The following is an 18,515-nucleotide window of genomic DNA, read 5'->3' as shown; positions in this document are numbered from 1 at the left end:
CGCCCGTAGAAATGTAGAACAATCAATTGGGAGTTTAAAAGTCAGTGGGGAATGGAGAAATACTCCTGAGCCTTCTCTGGAGTCTCTTCTCAAGACTGAAGCCTAAAGACGCGGCAAGGGGCGCGGCTCTATATTTATACCCGGTACTCAGAGATTATATATGGTACATGTGTGGGCTTATGCCGGAATCGGTATCGCATCGGATGCATGCTGTCTTTTGCTATCGCTCTCTCTTCAGGATCTTTTCATTTTGCTCGCACTTGTCATGGGATATGGCAAAACATAGAGAGAAAGAGAGGAACCACGACCTCTAGTTATGTTCTAACGTTAATGCTTTCACTCTGTATTGTATATGTTTCCATCTTTCTTTACAATTGTCCCACTCTCTCTCTCTCTCTCTCTATAAACTAGCAACAGTCGCTCCACTCCGCCAAGGGGCGCACATTGCACGAGGAAGAGTGTGTGTGTGAGAGAGAGAGAGAGAGCGCGAGAATGAGCAAGCACTTGGACGGGGTAGCGAATCGACTGCAATTTCACTGGCTATAATAATCCGATCTGATCGGCATGATTGATGTGGCTGCCACAGAATTTCGCTCTTTGTGTGATATCCCAGGAGTCTACAAACAAAATTTGATTGCTCTAGCTTCTTATAGTCTCCGAGAGCTAGGCGTCCAACAAGTCGAACAGACGGATCAAGAATAAATGTACTTAATGAGGTCCGATACGCTTCTTTCTGGGTGCTAAACACATCCACTTACACCACAAATGTAATACATCTAATAAATACAAAGGAAACACTGCGTATTATGGATGACAAAAAGGAATTTCAATAAAATATAAACGAGAAACAGGTTTAAACTATGGGATTCAGATAATATCATAAATCTTCTGCAATAAGGTTTGTGCTGTCAAAGCTCCTTAGTTTCCTAGTCCCTGATCGGATAGAGTATTATGGATGGAAATTAACATAGAAAAGAGCTGGAAACTGAGATTCTTCAGTAAGGTTTCTGAGCTCCAGTAGTAATCAACTTTTGATACATTTTTTTTAAAAGGTTCACAATTTCTCATCGAGCATCCGAACCCATCCCGGAGTGCCTCTTGTAGACTCCCACAATGTACTATTGTGGACAAAATACTTAAAAAACTAATAGCATCATTTATATATTTTATTTTCTATGTTTCTAGACTTGCTTTCTGTTTTCATTCGCGGCTCAAAATCATACAAATTCGCAAAAATCGAACAATATTTTTTTTTACATACTTTTTGTTGTTTTGTTAATCAGTTAAGAATATACATACATACATATATATATTTATCAGTTATATATAGTATACATATATAATAATCAGTGTGTAAGATATATCCGTATGTTTATATACAATTTGCATGTGCACACACGACGGGGGGCAACAGGGGGAACGAACAACCGATGTCAGTAGCAGCTTCCTTTGGCTCATACCAGTACTATCTTTACAATTATCCTTGTTTTTTGTATAATTAGCTTTAAGTGTATATATGTATATATAGTGTGTATGACTAATTTTAAGTTGCATTGACGAGTGGGGGGGGGGATGGGGCGGGTTACGTGATGTACAATACGTTTTTGTAGCGCTATTGGTAAAACCTTTCGAAATCAAATTCGTTTCGTCTAAGCCTTAAAAACAAATACAATTTTTTTGTTTCGCAAATGACTAACACTTAAAGAATGACAGATGTTTCTTGGTGGTGGGGGCTCAACAGTTGGGGAGCAATGTTTGGAATTTAAATAAAAACACACACAAAGAACAACATTCTATACTCCTTCTCTACACCGCCTGGTCGGACTCACTCACTCTTGTATCACCGATTTTTCAGTTTGTATTTTTGTGCAAATTATCCTCTCTCTAACTCCCTTCTCCGTCTCCTATATATCGTTTCTTTTTCGTTAGGATGTGTAAAGCTGTAACAACGCGAACGTAATTTCATGTTATAATAATTATTATTATGATTAGCACTCCTCCTACTCCTCTTGCACTCCACGCCAATTCCAATTCGTTGCCTACTACTACTGCCACCGCTACGATCTGGCTTTGGGCTTGTCGATCTTCTCTAGCCATTCTCACACTGATGCCCCTCACAGTTGCCCCAGAAGATGCAGTTGCCCACGCCGCTGTAGCAGATCAGGGAGACGGCGGTGAGAAACACCACGCTGCAGATGGTGCAGGGCTTTCGCTCCAGAAAGAATCCCACCAGATAGAGCACTATGAACATCACGTGCGTCTCCATCAGCGCTGGATTTGTGGGCTTTGGTATGAGGAGCACCGGCAGCAGGCATTGCAGGCAATACATCGTGTATCGTGTATGGAGGAGTGTGTGCGTGTCCCTTCCCTTCCGTTCCGTAACGTGATTCCCGTGTCTGGGTGCGTAGATAAGTGTTCCCGGCCAGAAGCGTTGACGTGGCTGCAACGCGTTGCATGAAAGAAAAGGAGGCGAGGCTTAGTTAAACGTTCTATAATTACTATCTCGACTGGTTGTCATGGGCACAAGCTACCCGAGACGTCAGCAGCAGCAGCAGCACACGACTTACAGAACTCTCTCTCTCTCTCTCGCGGATTCTCTCCAGGTGTCTGCTCGCCTATCCTTGGGTTGCACTCCGTGTTCGTCCTGCGTTGTTGGCTAATTAAGTCGCTCGTATTCTGTGCGTTTCTTTTTTTTATCGCATATTTGCTTGAATTCTCTAAACATTGTGTGGCAGTGTGACAGCGGCTTTATAGATAAAAAATACCGTCCGACCCCCCGGAAATATACCATCTCAATTTTGAAATATACCGTCAATATACTGACGAATTCTAGTTCTATTATACATATTCCTTGTTTTTGATATTCCGTCGAATCTTACTGGCTAGATAGATCTCTCAGCCCTGCCCACATAATTTTATCCTTTTGATTAATTAATTTTCTACAAGATTAACTACTTTTAAGTACCCCCATTTATTATTTGTTAGCTAAAACAAGGTTTAAACAAAAAAGTTCAACAAAAAACAGTCACGTCATTTAAAGACTTGTTGCTTTGCAACCGGCGTATGGCCATTTGAATATTTTTGAATAAAATATCGTGGAAATACCTTTTAAACAGAGACGGGCTAGTTTCTGCATTCATGAGAGCCTGTCCACAATCCTATATCCGTTGCGTTTTCTCGCAACTCCTATAAACCAGGGCTGTCGAGGGCGCACAAATTTGAATATTCTTTTGATTTATACATACTTTTAATTTGTTTAAATTGCACGGAAGACTTGCTGATATACATGTTTATATATAATGGGTGCAATGGATGCAGTCAGCATTTGGTTTGATATGCAATTAATATCTAAACATGATACATAAGTACAGATGAGCGTGTCATACTATGGCCACAGTCAGAAAACACAAAATAATTTAGCTATAAACACGACAATATTTCTACACATTCCAGTAGAGCGTGTTCCCATAGACGGATGGACTGGTGGCTATCGGCAGCAGTAGGATCCATCCCGCCAGGCCAGCTACATACAGAACGATGGCCAGTACTCGCCGCCACATATCCTGCTGCCAGAGATCCTGCAAGTCCGGCAGACCCATGTGATTGCAAAACGCATGGACGACGAACGGCGCCACTATATGGCCAGTGCGAGCAAACAGAAACGCCGAATAGAAGCCGAAGAGGGTGGTGTAGATGAACTGGAACAAACCGATCAGCAGGGCGGTGCTCAGCTCCACGCCCAGGCTCAGTCGCTCGGCGATGTGATGCAGATGGGCGACGCCAAAGAAGAGGGGCGTTATAAAGACAGCCGTCATGGGCGAAAAGCTCTGCAGGATCAGCGGCATCATGCAGGCCCGGAACACAAACTCCTCGCTGAGCGGTGCCATCACATGATTGCGCACCCACATGATGTTGTGGATGCAACCGCGCCAGTAGTCCAGATCTAAATGATAGAGCCGCAAAGGTCAATCCGGAATGGTTTCAGCAGGTTTCCCAGAACATACCAAAGTAGGATCCAATCGATTCGTTCTGGCAGTTGACAAAGATGGGTCCCGCGAACAGCAGCATTGTCAGGCCATAGGGAATCACCACAGCCTGCCACAATCCCTCCCAGCGAAAGCCGAGCAACTTCGCAAAGGGCTCGCTGCTGAGCAGCTCCGGCGACGAGAAGTACCACACAAAGAACGGGGCGAAGATCATCACCACCGAGACGCTGGTGAAGCGCCGCTTAATGGTCGCCGGATGGTCCCGATTGTGTTTCGTGTTCCACACGTAGAGGCTGCCCACATAGAGCAGGGACAAAACGAAGCAGCATGTCACTGAGGTGATGATGGGTATCTGCGGCAGTGGGTCCTGGCTGGGGAGGACTTCCAGCACAGGCTGTACTGTGGCTTTGGCTACCATCTCGCTCGCGTTAATCATATAAATACGGTTTATTCGTCATACTCTGTTCCCACAGAGAAAACGTGAAAAAAGTACACAAAAACAGCTGTTCCACGACCAGGGCTGCACTGGATAAATGTTAACAGTGTTCTGTTGCGGTAACAGCAGAGTTCCGCGATCTGGCAGCCTCGCGCACTTGTGTGATAAGCAAACGGCGGTGGCGGTGGCGGCGACGTTATTTAAACAATCGGGGCATAAAATATTCAGCAATAAAGTGCGCTGCGCCATAAAAATAAATTGAATTCAATTATCCGTCACAGCGAGTGCCTCTCAAGTGCAGCCAACATGTCGTTCCTGATGAAAGCAGCCGCCTGCACACGCCAGCTCGTTCATAAGGTTTCCCCGGCGCCCCAACATCTGTTACAGCCGCAAAGAAAAAGAGAGTTGACCTTTGTCTTCTTTGTTTATCCCCCGATGTAGAACCCGTTGTTGCTGCAGCAGCAGGTCCGTCAGCTGAATCTTTTGGAGTTCCAGAGCAAGGACCTGCTCCAGAAGTACGGCGTGGCCATCCAACAATTCAAGGTCTTGGATAACTCCAATTCCGATGCAGAGATTGTCAAGACTTTCGGTAAGCGGCAAGAACCGGTCAGAGTTTATGTAATCACTGCTTTAATTGATGTTAATTGTCACGTCCAGAGTGTCCCGAGTATGTGGTGAAGGCGCAGATACTGGCCGGCGGCCGTGGCAAGGGAACATTCGACAATGGCTTCAAGGGAGGCGTCCACATAACCTCAAAGTAAGATATAGAAGCGGCCACAGCGGCAGCACCAGACAGATAACACGATTAATTGACCTTTTTCCTCTCTACGTATTCGCAATTGTTTCGTTTTGGCAGCAAGAGCGATGTGCTTTCGCTGAGCAAACAGATGATCGGCCACCGACTGATAACCAAACAGACCCCGAAATCGGGAATTCTGGTCAACAAAGTGATGGTCGCTCGCAGCGTGAACATCACACGGGAGACTTATCTCTGCATCTTGCTGGACCGCGAGCACAACGGACCCGTGCTGATTGCCTCGCCCGCTGGGGGCATGGACATTGAGGCCGTGGCCGAGGAGACGCCCGAGAAGCTTCTGACTGTTCCGCTGGACATTGGCAAGCCCATACCAGAGGCCACGCTCATCAAGGTGGCCAAATTCCTGGAGTTCAAGGGCGACACTGTCCAGCGTTGCGCCGAGGAGATCCAGAAGCTGTACACTCTCTTCAAGGCCGTGGATGCCGTGCAGATTGAGATCAATCCACTGGCGGAGACGGACAAGGGCGAGGTCATCTCGGTGGATGCCAAGCTGAACTTTGACGACAATGCCCAGTTCCGGCAGAAGGATATCTTCGCCATGGACATCACCGAGGAGGAGGCCGATCCCCGTGAGGTCGAGGCGGCCAAGTACAACCTCAACTATGTGGCAATGGACGGCAACATTGGCTGCCTGGTGAATGGCGCCGGCCTGGCCATGGCCACCATGGACATCATCCAGCTGAATGGCGGCTCACCGGCCAACTTCTTAGACGTTGGCGGCGGCGTCAACGAGGCCCAGGTGGCCAAGGCCTTCGAGATCCTCACGGCCGATCCGAAAGTGAAGGGCATTCTGGTGAATGTCTTTGGAGGCATCGTCAACTGTGCCACCATTGCCAATGGCATTGTGGCTGCCTCCAAGAAGCTGAAGCTGAACGTGCCTCTGGTGGTCCGGCTGGAGGGCACGAATGTGGAGAAGGCCCGCGAGATCCTGAAGAACTCGGGACTGCCCATTCAGACGGCCAGTGATCTGGATGATGCCGCTCAAAAGTCGGTGGCTGCCTTGAATTAGAGATAAGGATGGCGCGATTTATGTCTTCCAGACGCACATTTAGCATTTACATTGGACAGGCCTTCTAGTTTTAAGTTTTATAACGAAGAATATAACCCAGATTATGTTTTTATTTTACAAAAATTAGTGCGTCGTGTAAAAGACGAGTCGTAGGGGGGGAAGGAGAGAGAGACCAACTTTTATATATTTGAAGATCTTTCCAAAACTTTTTACCAAATATTCCATTTACATTTAGTTGAGTGCGAAAAGTGTGCTGTTAAGCGCACATGTTAACAGAGTTTCAGATGGCAGCCCTGCTTTATCGATATCGATATATGAATATATTGTCAACATACCATCCCTAGTCCACACCCAAAGCCCAACAAACAAACATTCCATCGAAATCAGAGAAAATAATACAAAATTCCCATACAAAGAATGCAAAAGTCGTCTCATTTTGCACGCGAGGATTCCCAGGAGCATCTGCCCACCCACCTACACCATCAACAGCCCACCGTGAACATGAAGCGACGCACCCTCTCCGGCAGCTGTGGCGTTGGCGTCTTCATCTTTGCGTTCGCCTTCATCGCCATTGCCTTCGCCACGCCCAGTTGGCTGGTCAGCGATTACCGCATTACGGGCGCCAAGCTGGATCGCCTGGGCCTGTGGGTGCACTGCTTCCGTTCCCTGCCGGATGTCAACGACGACAGCCAGCGACGGTTCTTTGTGGGCTGTCGCTGGGTCTATGACCCATTTACCACGGGCTACGACGAGATACGTGGATTCCTGCTGCCAGCCTTCATGATTGCCACACAGTTCTTCTACACACTCGCCTTCATTGGCATGCTGCTCAGTGCCATTGGGGTGCTGGTGTTCTTCCTTTGCGCCGGACCCGACCAGAAGCACTTCATCACACTGATCCGATCGGTGGGCTATGTTCTGCTCGGCGCTGGCGTCTGTGCAGCCATTGCCGTCATTGTGTTTGCCGGCTTTGGCAATCGGAATGGCTGGATGCCGGAGCATGCCAACAACTGGTTCGGCTGGTCCTTCATCCTGGCCTGTGTGGGCTCCGTGCTGACCCTGGTGGCGGCCACATTATTCCTCAGCGAAGCGCATGTCCAGCAACGCAAGCGCCTGCAGTTCAAAGAGTCGCAGACTCGATTCGAGCTGGTCCGCGGATAGTTACGGGTAAGTGGCGTTTGGTTTGGCTGTATCTAAGCCATGGACACAGACGTTTAACCTTCTTTGTTTTTTAGCAAAAGCCACAGCAGCAGCAGCAGCATCAAGAGAAACAACATTCCGTCCCCACAACACAACACAAAAGTTCTACGAAGAATTCTCACCATAATAATTATATATAGTTTTTTTTTATACTTGGAAATGTTTATGCAATTGCCAGACGACGACGACACGACGACGACGACGACGACAACGACTACAGACAGTCGGAGAATACCCTATAACCCAGCATCACATCAGAAGAAACTTTCAGTTTTTGGTACTTATGAATCATCCATCCAATCCGACGACGACAAAAAAGAGTTCTAAACGAAGACTGAATGTATCCGAAATCTTCTTCCTTCTGCAGTATTTATGCAAGACGCTCAAAAAGTGACTCATTTATCTATGTAGAGTATATGACAATTTGCATATCAAGAACTTTTTCGCTCAATTAACACACAGACAGCCCGCCCGCCCTTTACCCCGTGCCGCCCCCGTGCCACATACATAGTACACTTTTTGAAAAGTCGCAGAGCTCTGGCTGAAACTAGCAACGAAATATTACACTCGTGCCTTAATTAGAGAAGCTTTTTTGGTATAGTTTATAGTGCTTAAAATACATATTACTATTAGATTTGACCACCTACCTGATCAACACAGACCTGCGACGACCAAAACATTCCAAAACCAAACCAAACCACCACCCCCCCGCCCCCCATTTGGATTGCATAAACTTCTGCTAAGAAAGTGCCTTAATTAAGGAACCATTTACCCAGACAAAAACCACAAGAAACCTAAGCGAAAACGTCCAATAATTTGTAAGAATAGAATCCCTTTTATACTCGAAATATGTATTTTTTTTTGAATAGAGATCTATAGATTAGTATTTGTCCAATCTCCAATCTCCAATGCACTGTTTTACATATGAATTTAGCAATGTATTAAACAAAAACAAAAACAAATACAACCTCCCCATATACAATAATAATATGTGTAACATTTTTGATGTACAAAGCGAATAAAGTTTTTATTGTATACAAAAAAGAAAAAAAAAAGAAAACAACAAATAATAATATGTAACAATATCTGAATGCATTTCGATGCGTGCGAGTTCAAGGCGGACGCCCAGAGAGCGAGGGATCCGAACAATGATTGCTTTTCCAAGCGGCTTTTGGCTGTCGGCTGTCGGCTGTCGGGCTGTTCCCATGGCGCTGCTTGTTTTGGGAAAACCAAAAGCTTTTGTCCCGTGTGCAGCTTCTGAGGCAATGCCTGGGATATGGATATGCATCGCTTGTCTGGAGTAACAATTGATATGGGCATCTGATTATGACGTGTGGCGGGCGGGGACGGAGAAGAGGATCTGTCTGTCAAGCCAAACGATTTTGAAGTCTGGTTTTCACGTCATTCAATTGGGAAATTTTAGTTGAAAAGCATCAAAATGAGAACAAAAGTGCAGGAAAGACAGTGAATCGATAGGGAGTTCTGTATTCATTTGAAAAGAATTCAATTGATACTCCCAGCATTGGCTACCAATGAATCCTAATCGCAATCCACAGCCAAAACCAATGTAAATCCCCTTTAGTTATGCTCATTACAGTCGTTTAAAATATAATATTTTAAAGGTCTCTCAATGGTCTGTCTGTGACAACCACTCCACTTGATTAATTGTTCATTTAACTCCCATGGAAATACAGTATTTGATCTTTTGAAGGCTCTTTTGGCCTTTCGAAAAACCCCGCAAAACAAAAGTATTAGATCATTTTGTCAACACATCTGGGCAGCGGGTTATTCGATCACTTAAAAACTCTTTTAAATGGGAACCATAACAAATTGAAATATATTAATATACCGCCGACTTATAAGGGAATAATTAAGAGAGAAATATCGACCACACACCCACATATTTGTGACCTGACTTGGCAATGACATTATGGAAAGGAAGCGACCGCCAGCGAGAGAGATGGAGAGAGAGAGAGAGAGATCTTTGTCAGAGTTCGTGAGGACTTGTTGAGGCGTGAAATCGGCCTGAAGATAGTTCGGATTGATGGATGGTTGGATGGTTTGATGGTTGGATGGGGATTCGCTACAGATCTGATTAGCACAAAACAAATTCAAAGCAAACCGGATGCCTGTCTCATGACTGACTGACTCAATCGCAGCCTTGGGGCTGTCCAGCTAAGATATGTGCTAAACGCGAATTTATTTACGGATTTTATTATGCCAATCCCCCCCCTCTAACCCCTACCCCACCCTCCCACGGTACTCTCGGTATGACCTCACATGCCGTTAAGAGGCATTGCCTGGCCGCTTAAATCAGTTATTACACGGAACGGATTAAGAACTATGCGGCTTAAACTAAACTTAAACTGTGTGTGAAAATTGTCGAGCCGTTTGCCCCCAGGCTTGATTGACACCGCATTTTGGAGCAGTCTTGTAATTAAATTTGATTTAAGATTCGTTATTTCATGGGGAATTAACATGAACAATCTTCCGAACTGTTCGAAATACGGAAGATTATAACACAACTATGTATGGGTAATAATATATATATATATATAAAGAGAAATAAATTTAAGCAAATAAATTAAAATTAAAAACAAAAAAAAAATATATATATAAAAACAGAAGATAGAATAAATTTTTGCTTAATTTCGTTTTCAAAGATGTTTCAAGATTTTCCATTTGCATAAAATGCGGCTATCCATCCACATACGATACGAGACGCTACGGTACAGTTGAGAACATGAATGCTATGCAAAGAACCAGAATCTAAAAAAGTTAATTTCCAAAAACGCGACAGAACCGATGGCTGGCTGGCTGGCTGCTTCATTAACAAAAGGCAATAGACCTGTTCTTAGGCACTGGCACTGGCACTGCTGACTGGCTGGCTGGCCACAGAGATTAATTGCCAACATTTTGCATAATATATTCAATCAAAATCGAACGTCAATGAACGCGTAACCAACCATCTACATTGAAATTGAAATTAAGAGTTAAGACTTTCGATGGTATTTTGATGATGAGAAAAACCTCAAATCGAAACCGAGAGTATGGCGGGTATGCGCCTGCGATTACGCAAAACTCTTAAAAATAAACTCTTTTATAATAAATAAGCAATGGTCCATTAGATTGATTATTGTTTGTGCCACACGCAAAGCAAACTTTCCTCTAAATATCCACTTATTGTCTTGTCTGGCGGCTGGTGGCTGGTGGTTGGTGGCTTCTGCTGGTAATCTATAAATATTGATTGAGTCTCTGCCGCGCGAAGGTCATTAAAAAGTTTATAGACATTTTTTGTTTGGGTCTCGTTTTGTTTGCCAAATAGAACGACATTCGAATAACAATTTACACAAATTGGTTCAGGAGAAGCAAAACCATTTGGAGCGACTACTGCTGGACTACTAAATTAACTTGTCCGCTTTAATCATCCGCCTAAAAGGTCCGCCACAGATCCGCCACAGATAGATCCTAAAGATCAGATCGGGAGAGTGGCATCTGGCCGGCTGACGTTTCCTAATTAATGGTTTATATTTATTTGAATTCTTGTTTTCTTGCTGTGGGTATTTTCAGAATGTGCTTTAAACGAGATTTAACAAGGATTTTGCTTGGGATTTCGATTTGGCAAGTTTTAATCCATTAATATATGCAACCCGCAAAAGCTGAAACATTTCTTTATGGCTAAAAGTTGAATGAATTTCAATTTCAAACGCCCGAAAGCGGACAGATTTCTTTGCCCATATTCCTGGCAAAGAAAGTTCTTGGCAAAAGACGAGTTTCGTTGGCTTGTGCTTTCTTTGAAAGTGAAAAGGAATTTCTAAAGATATTCTAAACAGTGTTTCCTTTCAATTTGTTAACCAAAAAATCCATCATCCAGTTATGTCAGACCACCCGTAGATTTTTGGAACACTCAAAGTCTCACCGTTGTGGAGGCATTGTATGTGCGTCAGCAAGTTCCTTGAACTTCACACAGAATAGCGCTTAAAATAGAACAACATTCTAGGCGGAGCAGAGGAGACGGTGGGGAGGGGAGGGGAGGGGAAGGGAAGGGAGAGTGGTGTGTCATTTAGTCTTAGTTTTTATAGAATATTATATCACACAGCAATAACATAACCAGTATCCCTCCACCATGACCATAATTCTGACCATCTTTATCGAGATATTATCATTTTAAATGGCCAAATGTCGAACTCAAACCCAAACCCAAACAAGTGGCCAATCCGGACACGCAACATTTTGGGGGACATAAAAATAGTGCTGATCCGCCTCATTAGATATGGTTTTTTGGGAGGAGCTACAGCCACAGCGTCAGCGTCAGCGACAGCGACAGCGATCATAACCATAACTTGTATGTAAAATACATTTCACAGCACTTTCAGATAAGAAACTTGTCTGGAATTATGAAAGAAAAGTCCTATTAACACTCCATCGAACCAATCGAAGCGATCCAACCAGTGTGGAACGAATTCGAATACTCTAATTCTAATTTATGCGCACACTCTGCTCAGAACACCTATATTATTATTATTTTTTTTTTTTTAGCCACCAAATAAACTTTGTTTTAGCGAAAAAAAGACGTCCGGCTGTGTGCTGTGTGCCAATCGTAAAAGTTCTAATAGTTCTTGATTTTTTGATGGTTTGGGTTTATTTTTTTTAGATTTTTGCAAAGGTTTTTGTTTTTGTTGTTGTTGATTATGTTCCGATATTAACTAAGTTTTTTGTGCTAATGGCGGTCCAAAAATGCGACTAATTGAATTATTTCTATGCTAATTCTTCTTGGCTTTTATTTTCGAAATGGATCGTAAAATTGTTGGTGTGACACCCGAGGAGCAGCTGTGCCCCGGGGCCGCTTAAATGTTGTTTAATTTTGAACTGATCTTTACTTTATTTTCAGATTTTCAGATTTTCAGATTAATGTTTGTTTTTATTTGTGCGAAGCCTCAATGCCACTGGTTTTAATTTTGCTTCAGTTTCGAATTCCATTCGAGGTGTCTCTAGCGGTTGGTAATTCCTGTAGACCAAAGATAATCTGTATAATCGTCTGTCGCTAAATCATCGTTGATATCATCGTATCTTAAAGAGTAGGTGTGGTGTTTAAGAGGTTTATTTCACTCTTCTTTTGTTTTGGAAGATATTGAACCCTCTTTGCAGCGGGTATGGTGGAATATTAGTTGGGGAATTTTAAAATACACACATGGCAGAGAACGATTAATAATCGATATCTGTGCGGCACAAAATAATTTAATCGATAAGTTTAAGAATGGTATAAATATTGATGTGTCACCTCACTTTTGTGACCTTTTAAGAGGTTTTAAAACCTTTCCTATTTGGTTTTTTTTTAAAGAAAAATAATTTGATCTCTTAAATTAATCATTTTCTATGAGATTAGCTAATTTTTATAAGCGTGACTTTATTGAATTATTTTTGTAAAATTTTTTAAACGAAAAATGGTCTAAAATCTGCACACCGGGAAGAGGTATTACTGAAAACCCCCATTTCCTGGCTTATCCTTTAGAAAAAATGAAATATTATTTTTTCTCCTTAATGGGCAATAAAAAAAAAACTGCAGATCTTCAGAGCGGGAAGAGGAATTGGCGACCATCTAGCCAAAGTTTTTATCTTTGTCCTAATCCCACAACCAACGCTTGCTATCTCCCTTGCACTAATCACCACTTGGAGAGTCAAAGATCTCCTCCCCAAGTTCAATTTCGTTTCAATTAACCAAGAGAGGGAGGGGGAGAGGGAGAGGAAGAGAGTCAAGTGAGAGTTTGGGTGACTGTCGGGTGACCCCGACCCCCGCCTTTGAATTGTGTCTTCATTTCGATTTTGTGGTCGTTGTTTGTGGTAGCTAAAGCCCTTTTGTTCCTTTGTCCCTTCCAGCAATCGGAAAATACAATCCCCAAGGGAAATAAAGTGTCAAAAGGCGACCGTTTGAAGAGACTTTCAAGCCGAAACCTATTAGATGTGGGCCTTCTCTTTAGCTGCCCACAAAATCAGCTAAAAGGTCTTGCGCCTTGGCTTTCAGTTTGAGCTTAATTTGGTTTCATAAATCAAACAAATGCCTCCGCTTATAAATTAATAAATATTTATAGTATTAATGCTCCGACTGGATTTTGAAACAATATTTAACATACTTGAGCGAATATTTGTGTCCAACATAAGCCCCGCTCGAGCATCTGCTCAAAGTGTATCTCGCACCCAAAAAAAGAAAAAACCCGAATCGAATCGAATCGAATTCGAGTCCCAAACGGAAGTACTATCTACCAATGGCCGAGGAAGTGGCTCGAAGACTCTCGTATGGTGTCGCAGCAAAAGTCTTTTGATTGATTGCAACAAGGTGAAGGAAATTTGTTTGCAGTTTTGTCCGAGGCATGTTCAGCCTTCATTCCACATCCCCAGCACCTGCCTGCAGCACCTGTATGGCCCCGCCCTCATCCATCTAAATTTTAGCTATAATTTCAGATACATGAAGTTTTTATGTATGTTCTCTCTCCAACCCCCCCGCCCTCTACCCAGCATCTCAAAGACTGGGCAACAATTTGTATGCAAATGATTTGTTTATGTCTGTTTGCAGCTGCTACTACCAACAACCTCTACCTTGGCCAACACAGAAACAGAAACAGAAAGAGAAACAAGTTCTGGGTGTCTGATATCATTGATAAGATGGCCAATGGCCAAGGGGATTATGCCACCGACAATTGCGGGCTGTCACTCCCGACACACACAGAGAGACAGACAGACAGACAGACAGGCAGGCGGACAGGCGGACAGGCGGTCTGGCAGACGAGGCTCTACTGTCATTTGTCTTTTGGCATTATCTTGAGTTTTAATTGGCAGCAAATTCTTTTTGGCTCAAGTGAAATTCTCACGAATTTGTGTGGTGGGCAGTGGAGCGGGTTACAGGAGCGGTTTTGAGGGCCTAAAGGGTTGGGCCCAACAGCGGGTCTAAAAATTTGTACAAATCGAATGAAATATTAAAATACAAATATTGGAAAACGCTTAATACGTGCGGCAGCGCCCCTCGGTCGTTGGTTATAAAGTATCTGCTGCCCGTTTCTACCCACTCCACTCCTGTTTAGAATCCCTAAATATTGTATAATAAATCTTAAAAAAAAAAACCCATAAATGATGGGGAGATTAGTAAATTCTTTAACAAGATACATATATTGAGATACCCTCAGTCCTCCACTGTTTCAGCCACAGAACACGTCATAGGCCTTTGGTGTGGTACTTTTTGATTAATACAAGACCTAACTAATGCATTTTTAATGAAACTCCGAATGACATCATTCGAAATTGGTGCGAATGGAGGCAGAAGTTCTACCAGAACTTCAAGAAGATATAATTGTATCTGCGTATCTAACCGTAACCGTATCTAACATTGTTGAAGCATGGCGAAAGGTTCCCAAAGAATTATGTGATACAATTAAATCGTAAATCGCAGCTCTCGGCTTGTTTAATTTATGGCTGCCCAAAACGATGTTCCAGCGGATGTAAATGTATCTGCGTATCTGCGCATCTGTGTGACGCATTCGGGGCATTCGGGCATTCGTTTCCCTTTCACTTGGAGGCCATTCATTGCACAAAACTTCTCCTTTCAGCAGCTGCAGCATGACATTAAAGGATTACGGACATTACTTGGGCGTTTTTTTTAATCAAGGCAAAAACCCAAAGCAACGCCCGGAAATGCCACAAAAAGAACACCATGAGAAATAAAAGAGAGCTGTGGTGAGGCAGGATTTCATAGTTGATTTCATCTCTGCGATCCCACAAGGGCAACGGGGCAGAGAGTCATTCAACTTGGGGTTACATAAGCTTTCAGCATCAGCACCGATGATGCGTGCAACCCGGAGTCGGAAGCAGCTGCAGCAGCAGCAAAGGGACACTGGCACTGCGTGTCTCTCCCGCACTGAAGGTCAACGAATGCCACATGCAACACCAGGGATCAAGGGACTTGCCCTGCGCGCATCCACATGACTCATTCGATGCGGTTGAACGATTTATGGAGTCCGATTAAACGCTTTTTGCATTCCCGCAGCCAGGCATCACCGACCGATTGCTTCTTGAGTCACAAGCCAAGTGACATTTGGTATTTACACAGCCCCAGCCCCAGCCCCAGCCCCAGCCCCAGCCCCAGCCCCAGCCCCAGCCCCTGCCTCCGGCCGCTGCTGCCTGCCACACTTTTCGGCGTCTCTGGTTTATGGTGGCGGTAGGCTTTCTAAATTTGGTCACAAAAAATGTTGGCCAATCTGCGTGGCTTTTAGCTGACTCGAATTCTGTTTTGTTCAATCATCTTTTGGGGGGTTCAAAATCGAACTTGAGATCTGAGATCTGAGATTTGAGGCTTGTTAAAAACATATCTTCTATTTCGATTTGTGGTCGGTTATTTCTGCCACTTTATGAATTTTGATTAACTCAAAATTTAACTTGTTTTGCGACTGATGATAGCTAAATATCTATTGGGTTTTCTGTGTGGTTTTGTTCTCCACAAAGGTCGTTTCCGAAACAGCCTCCGGTCGTGTATATTGTGTGGATTCGATGCGTGTGTGATGTGATGTGATCATAAATATGTGTGGGCGCTGAAAATTCGCAAAATCAGGCAAAACGTATACTATATTTAAATTCCGTTCGAGCTTAAATTTTGGCTTTAAATACAATTTAAATATAAATATACTATATAGCATTTCTTTGTCCCTTTTTTTTTGGCGGGGCCAAAAACACTTGACTCACTTTTGCTGCCGGCGTTGGCTTCTTTTTTTATTATCTCGAAATTATGCTTAATAATTTAGCACTCAATGAAACAGCTGTCAAAAATGCATTTACATATGAACTAAAGTTAAAACAGAGCTCGGCTAAAAAAGAAAAAATATCAGTTTTTAAATGGTTTACTTTTGAGCCACTTTGGGGCACAGTTCGAGGCTTGCAAATAATGCACGAAAAATACTTGAAATCATTTCAATAATGCTCTGAACATTCCAGGCTTTTTCAGGGTTAAAAATGCATGGAATTTCAAGAATATCCAGGGTATTTCTACCAAGGATTCAGCTTTCCCCTGAATAATAGTGGGGGAATGCCAGCTGAAATTTGGGCACCTCTAGATGGTTTGGTTTCCAAGCCTGGGATCAGGAGGACTCCTTAGATCCTTGAATGACTGGCTTTTAATGATGCAATCAATTCCCTACTGTGTAATATTTCTTCGCAAAAATATTCCCTATATCTCTGCCTGAACAGCCTCGAACGTGGGTCCCTGATCTGTATAGCCTTTGGCACATTATTTCTTTTAAAAAACCCACGTGCATGCAGATCTCGTACCAATCCCCAGCTGCGCTGCCTGCTGTGTCCCCCGCCCCCAGGGGCGATTTCTTTCTTCATTTAAATCGTTAACAATATATTGTAGTATATTCGATTCGACTCTTTCGCCTTGACTTAAGCATTGTCATTAAATTCATCCTGTTTTATGCGCCCCAGAGACGGTCCGAAGAAGAGGCCGATTAATTTCTGTGTCAATTGCTGTCCTCAAGAGCAGCCGAGAAACGTTTCCCGCAGCTAAAACCGTAAATTAATCCGCACAAAAGTGCGTTAAATGTCAGGCAGTTCGACGAGAAAACATTCGTAAGCCGCATCTAAGCGGATCATCAAACGGAAACGTGTCGGAAAAGGTGTCTCAATTATGGCCAAACGGATTACAAATATAGAAGTTGGGCAATTTCCTAGACTAGACGGCATTCTAAACATTAATCTCCTCTGTGGCTACTGTGTGTGGCTGTGAACGCCTCTGAGTTCATTTCAAAATATAGAAATATAGAAAATATACATTTATAGAAACACCATTGATCCATGATTAATTCTAATAATGATGGCCGCCTCTTGCATATCAAAGGAACGAACAAAATTAGTATACGGAAATCAATAGATTTCTCGTGCAGCCAGTCGTTTATGCTGTTTTTTTTTTCTTCTTTTGCGATAGCCAAAGCTTTAATTAAATCAATAAACCAACTAAATAGTAAGAGAACTATCAGAAAATAGCAACAAATATTGTATCTATCCATCCATCGATCCATAGCTGAAATATCACTTTTCGATTAGGAATAAACTTAAATCAAACTAAAACACGAAAAACTCGAATTTTCAATTAAAAAAAAAGAACTGAAAACGTTCTTCGGGACAAACAAAATACAAAACAATAAAACATCGAAAACTGAGAGAACAGAATAAAGGCAAAAAAATAAAAGAAGCAATCTTTAAATATTAATGAACCCCAACAAAAAAAAGAATAACCTGAAAGTGAACTTAAATTCTTAAGACACGCAAGCAGATCCTCCCCGAGAGAGAGAGGATCCCAAAGAGTCAGAGACAGAGAGAGAGAGAGAGTGTTGCTCGGAGAAGTGCGAGATTTATCAAGTATACGATCCGGTGTTCCGGCTGTGACTTAGTTCAAGCTCATCTCTCCTCGGCGCTTGGCCAAATAAATTAACAAAAGCCACGATTGTAAGCTTTGGGCATTGAATATGAGATACCCTTTCCTATGATTCCTCATGTGTATGATTTAGGCAAACCCTTTGGATCGTGTGTGGCACAGAAAACCTTGAAAATCAGATCAAAAAAGTAGGATCTTAACGAAGAATTACTCTACTTTTGGCTTGTATATTGCAGATTGGGAGAGATGTGCTGGTTCTTTGAGTCCATTTGTATCAAATTTGGTCTTTAATTTGTAATAAATAGTGCAAATATCTTTAGAGACCAATAATTGTATGTCAAAAAGTCTTGTTTCTCCCGGCATTAGGCAGTAGAGGCTTTGTAGTAGCTCTGAATCGGAAGCAGGACATGGAGTAGGTCTGGAGAAGACCTGCAGTAAGAGTCCCCATAGAAGCCAAGCGTTGATCTATCTATTATAAGTACCTACTCTACCGAGGGATATGTACCCATGCTAGAGATCCCTCTAGAGACTCAGATATTGATCCCATCATCTCAATCATAACACCCTCTTTACAGTGTATACAAATCATATGTTTAAAACCCGTTTCACTCACACACTCACGCACTTTAAGCCACAAACGCCAGCTCTGGCTC

General features: G+C 43.0%; 4 protein-coding genes across 4 annotated transcripts; 2 read left to right on the top strand and 2 right to left on the bottom strand.

Annotated features, from left to right (window-relative positions):
- Positions 1 to 1,153: 1,153 nt before the first annotated feature.
- On the bottom strand, positions 1,154 to 2,770 carry bc10 (BLCAP apoptosis inducing factor bc10). The gene is made up of 2 exons (XM_001353710.4): positions 2,568 to 2,770; positions 1,154 to 2,440 (listed from the first exon to the last, which is right to left on the bottom strand). The coding sequence occupies exon 2, from the start codon at positions 2,327 to 2,329 to the stop codon at positions 2,090 to 2,092; it is 240 nt and encodes a 79-aa protein (XP_001353746.1). The 5' UTR covers positions 2,330 to 2,440; positions 2,568 to 2,770; the 3' UTR covers positions 1,154 to 2,089.
- Positions 2,771 to 3,230: 460 nt separating this feature from the next.
- Positions 3,231 to 4,520, bottom strand: Sras (Ras converting CAAX endopeptidase Sras). Its single transcript, XM_001353711.4, has 2 exons — positions 4,005 to 4,520; positions 3,231 to 3,943 (listed from the first exon to the last, which is right to left on the bottom strand). Exons 1-2 carry the CDS (start codon positions 4,420 to 4,422, stop codon positions 3,441 to 3,443), a joined length of 921 nt encoding a protein of 306 aa, XP_001353747.4. The 5' UTR covers positions 4,423 to 4,520; the 3' UTR covers positions 3,231 to 3,440.
- Positions 4,521 to 4,585: 65 nt separating this feature from the next.
- Positions 4,586 to 6,365, top strand: ScsbetaG (Succinyl-coenzyme A synthetase beta subunit, GDP-forming). The gene is made up of 4 exons (XM_001353712.3): positions 4,586 to 4,779; positions 4,864 to 5,011; positions 5,080 to 5,179; positions 5,279 to 6,365. The coding sequence occupies exons 1-4, from the start codon at positions 4,729 to 4,731 to the stop codon at positions 6,246 to 6,248; spliced, it is 1,269 nt and encodes a 422-aa protein (XP_001353748.1). The 5' UTR covers positions 4,586 to 4,728; the 3' UTR covers positions 6,249 to 6,365.
- A 200-nt stretch (positions 6,366 to 6,565) lies between these two features.
- On the top strand, positions 6,566 to 8,311 carry sinu (claudin family member sinuous). The gene is made up of 2 exons (XM_001353713.4): positions 6,566 to 7,415; positions 7,484 to 8,311. Exon 1 carries the CDS (start codon positions 6,666 to 6,668, stop codon positions 7,407 to 7,409), a length of 744 nt encoding a protein of 247 aa, XP_001353749.2. The 5' UTR covers positions 6,566 to 6,665; the 3' UTR covers positions 7,410 to 7,415; positions 7,484 to 8,311.
- The last annotated feature ends 10,204 nt before the right edge of the window (positions 8,312 to 18,515 follow it).

Source organism: Drosophila pseudoobscura, chromosome X (assembly GCF_009870125.1).
Source record: "Drosophila pseudoobscura strain MV-25-SWS-2005 chromosome X, UCI_Dpse_MV25, whole genome shotgun sequence".
Taxonomy (NCBI): Eukaryota; Metazoa; Arthropoda; class Insecta; order Diptera; family Drosophilidae; genus Drosophila; species Drosophila pseudoobscura.
Note: the sequence above shows the minus strand (reverse complement) of the source record. Positions and strands in the feature narration are given on the sequence as shown.

Coding starts and splice junctions, on each gene's coding strand:
- Sras (XM_001353711.4), bottom strand. CDS start 4,422: ATGATTAACGCGAGCGAGATGGTAGCCAAAGCCACAGTACAGCCTGTG. Junction 3,944..4,004: donor ATCGATTGGATCCTACTTTG/GTATGTTCTGGG, acceptor TCTATCATTTAG/ATCTGGACTACTGGCGCGGT.
- sinu (XM_001353713.4), top strand. CDS start 6,666: ATGCAAAAGTCGTCTCATTTTGCACGCGAGGATTCCCAGGAGCATCTG.
- bc10 (XM_001353710.4), bottom strand. CDS start 2,329: ATGTATTGCCTGCAATGCCTGCTGCCGGTGCTCCTCATACCAAAGCCC.
- ScsbetaG (XM_001353712.3), top strand. CDS start 4,729: ATGTCGTTCCTGATGAAAGCAGCCGCCTGCACACGCCAGCTCGTTCAT. Junction 4,780..4,863: donor CACGCCAGCTCGTTCATAAG/GTTTCCCCGGCG, acceptor CCCCCGATGTAG/AACCCGTTGTTGCTGCAGCA. Junction 5,012..5,079: donor AGAGATTGTCAAGACTTTCG/GTAAGCGGCAAG, acceptor TGTCACGTCCAG/AGTGTCCCGAGTATGTGGTG.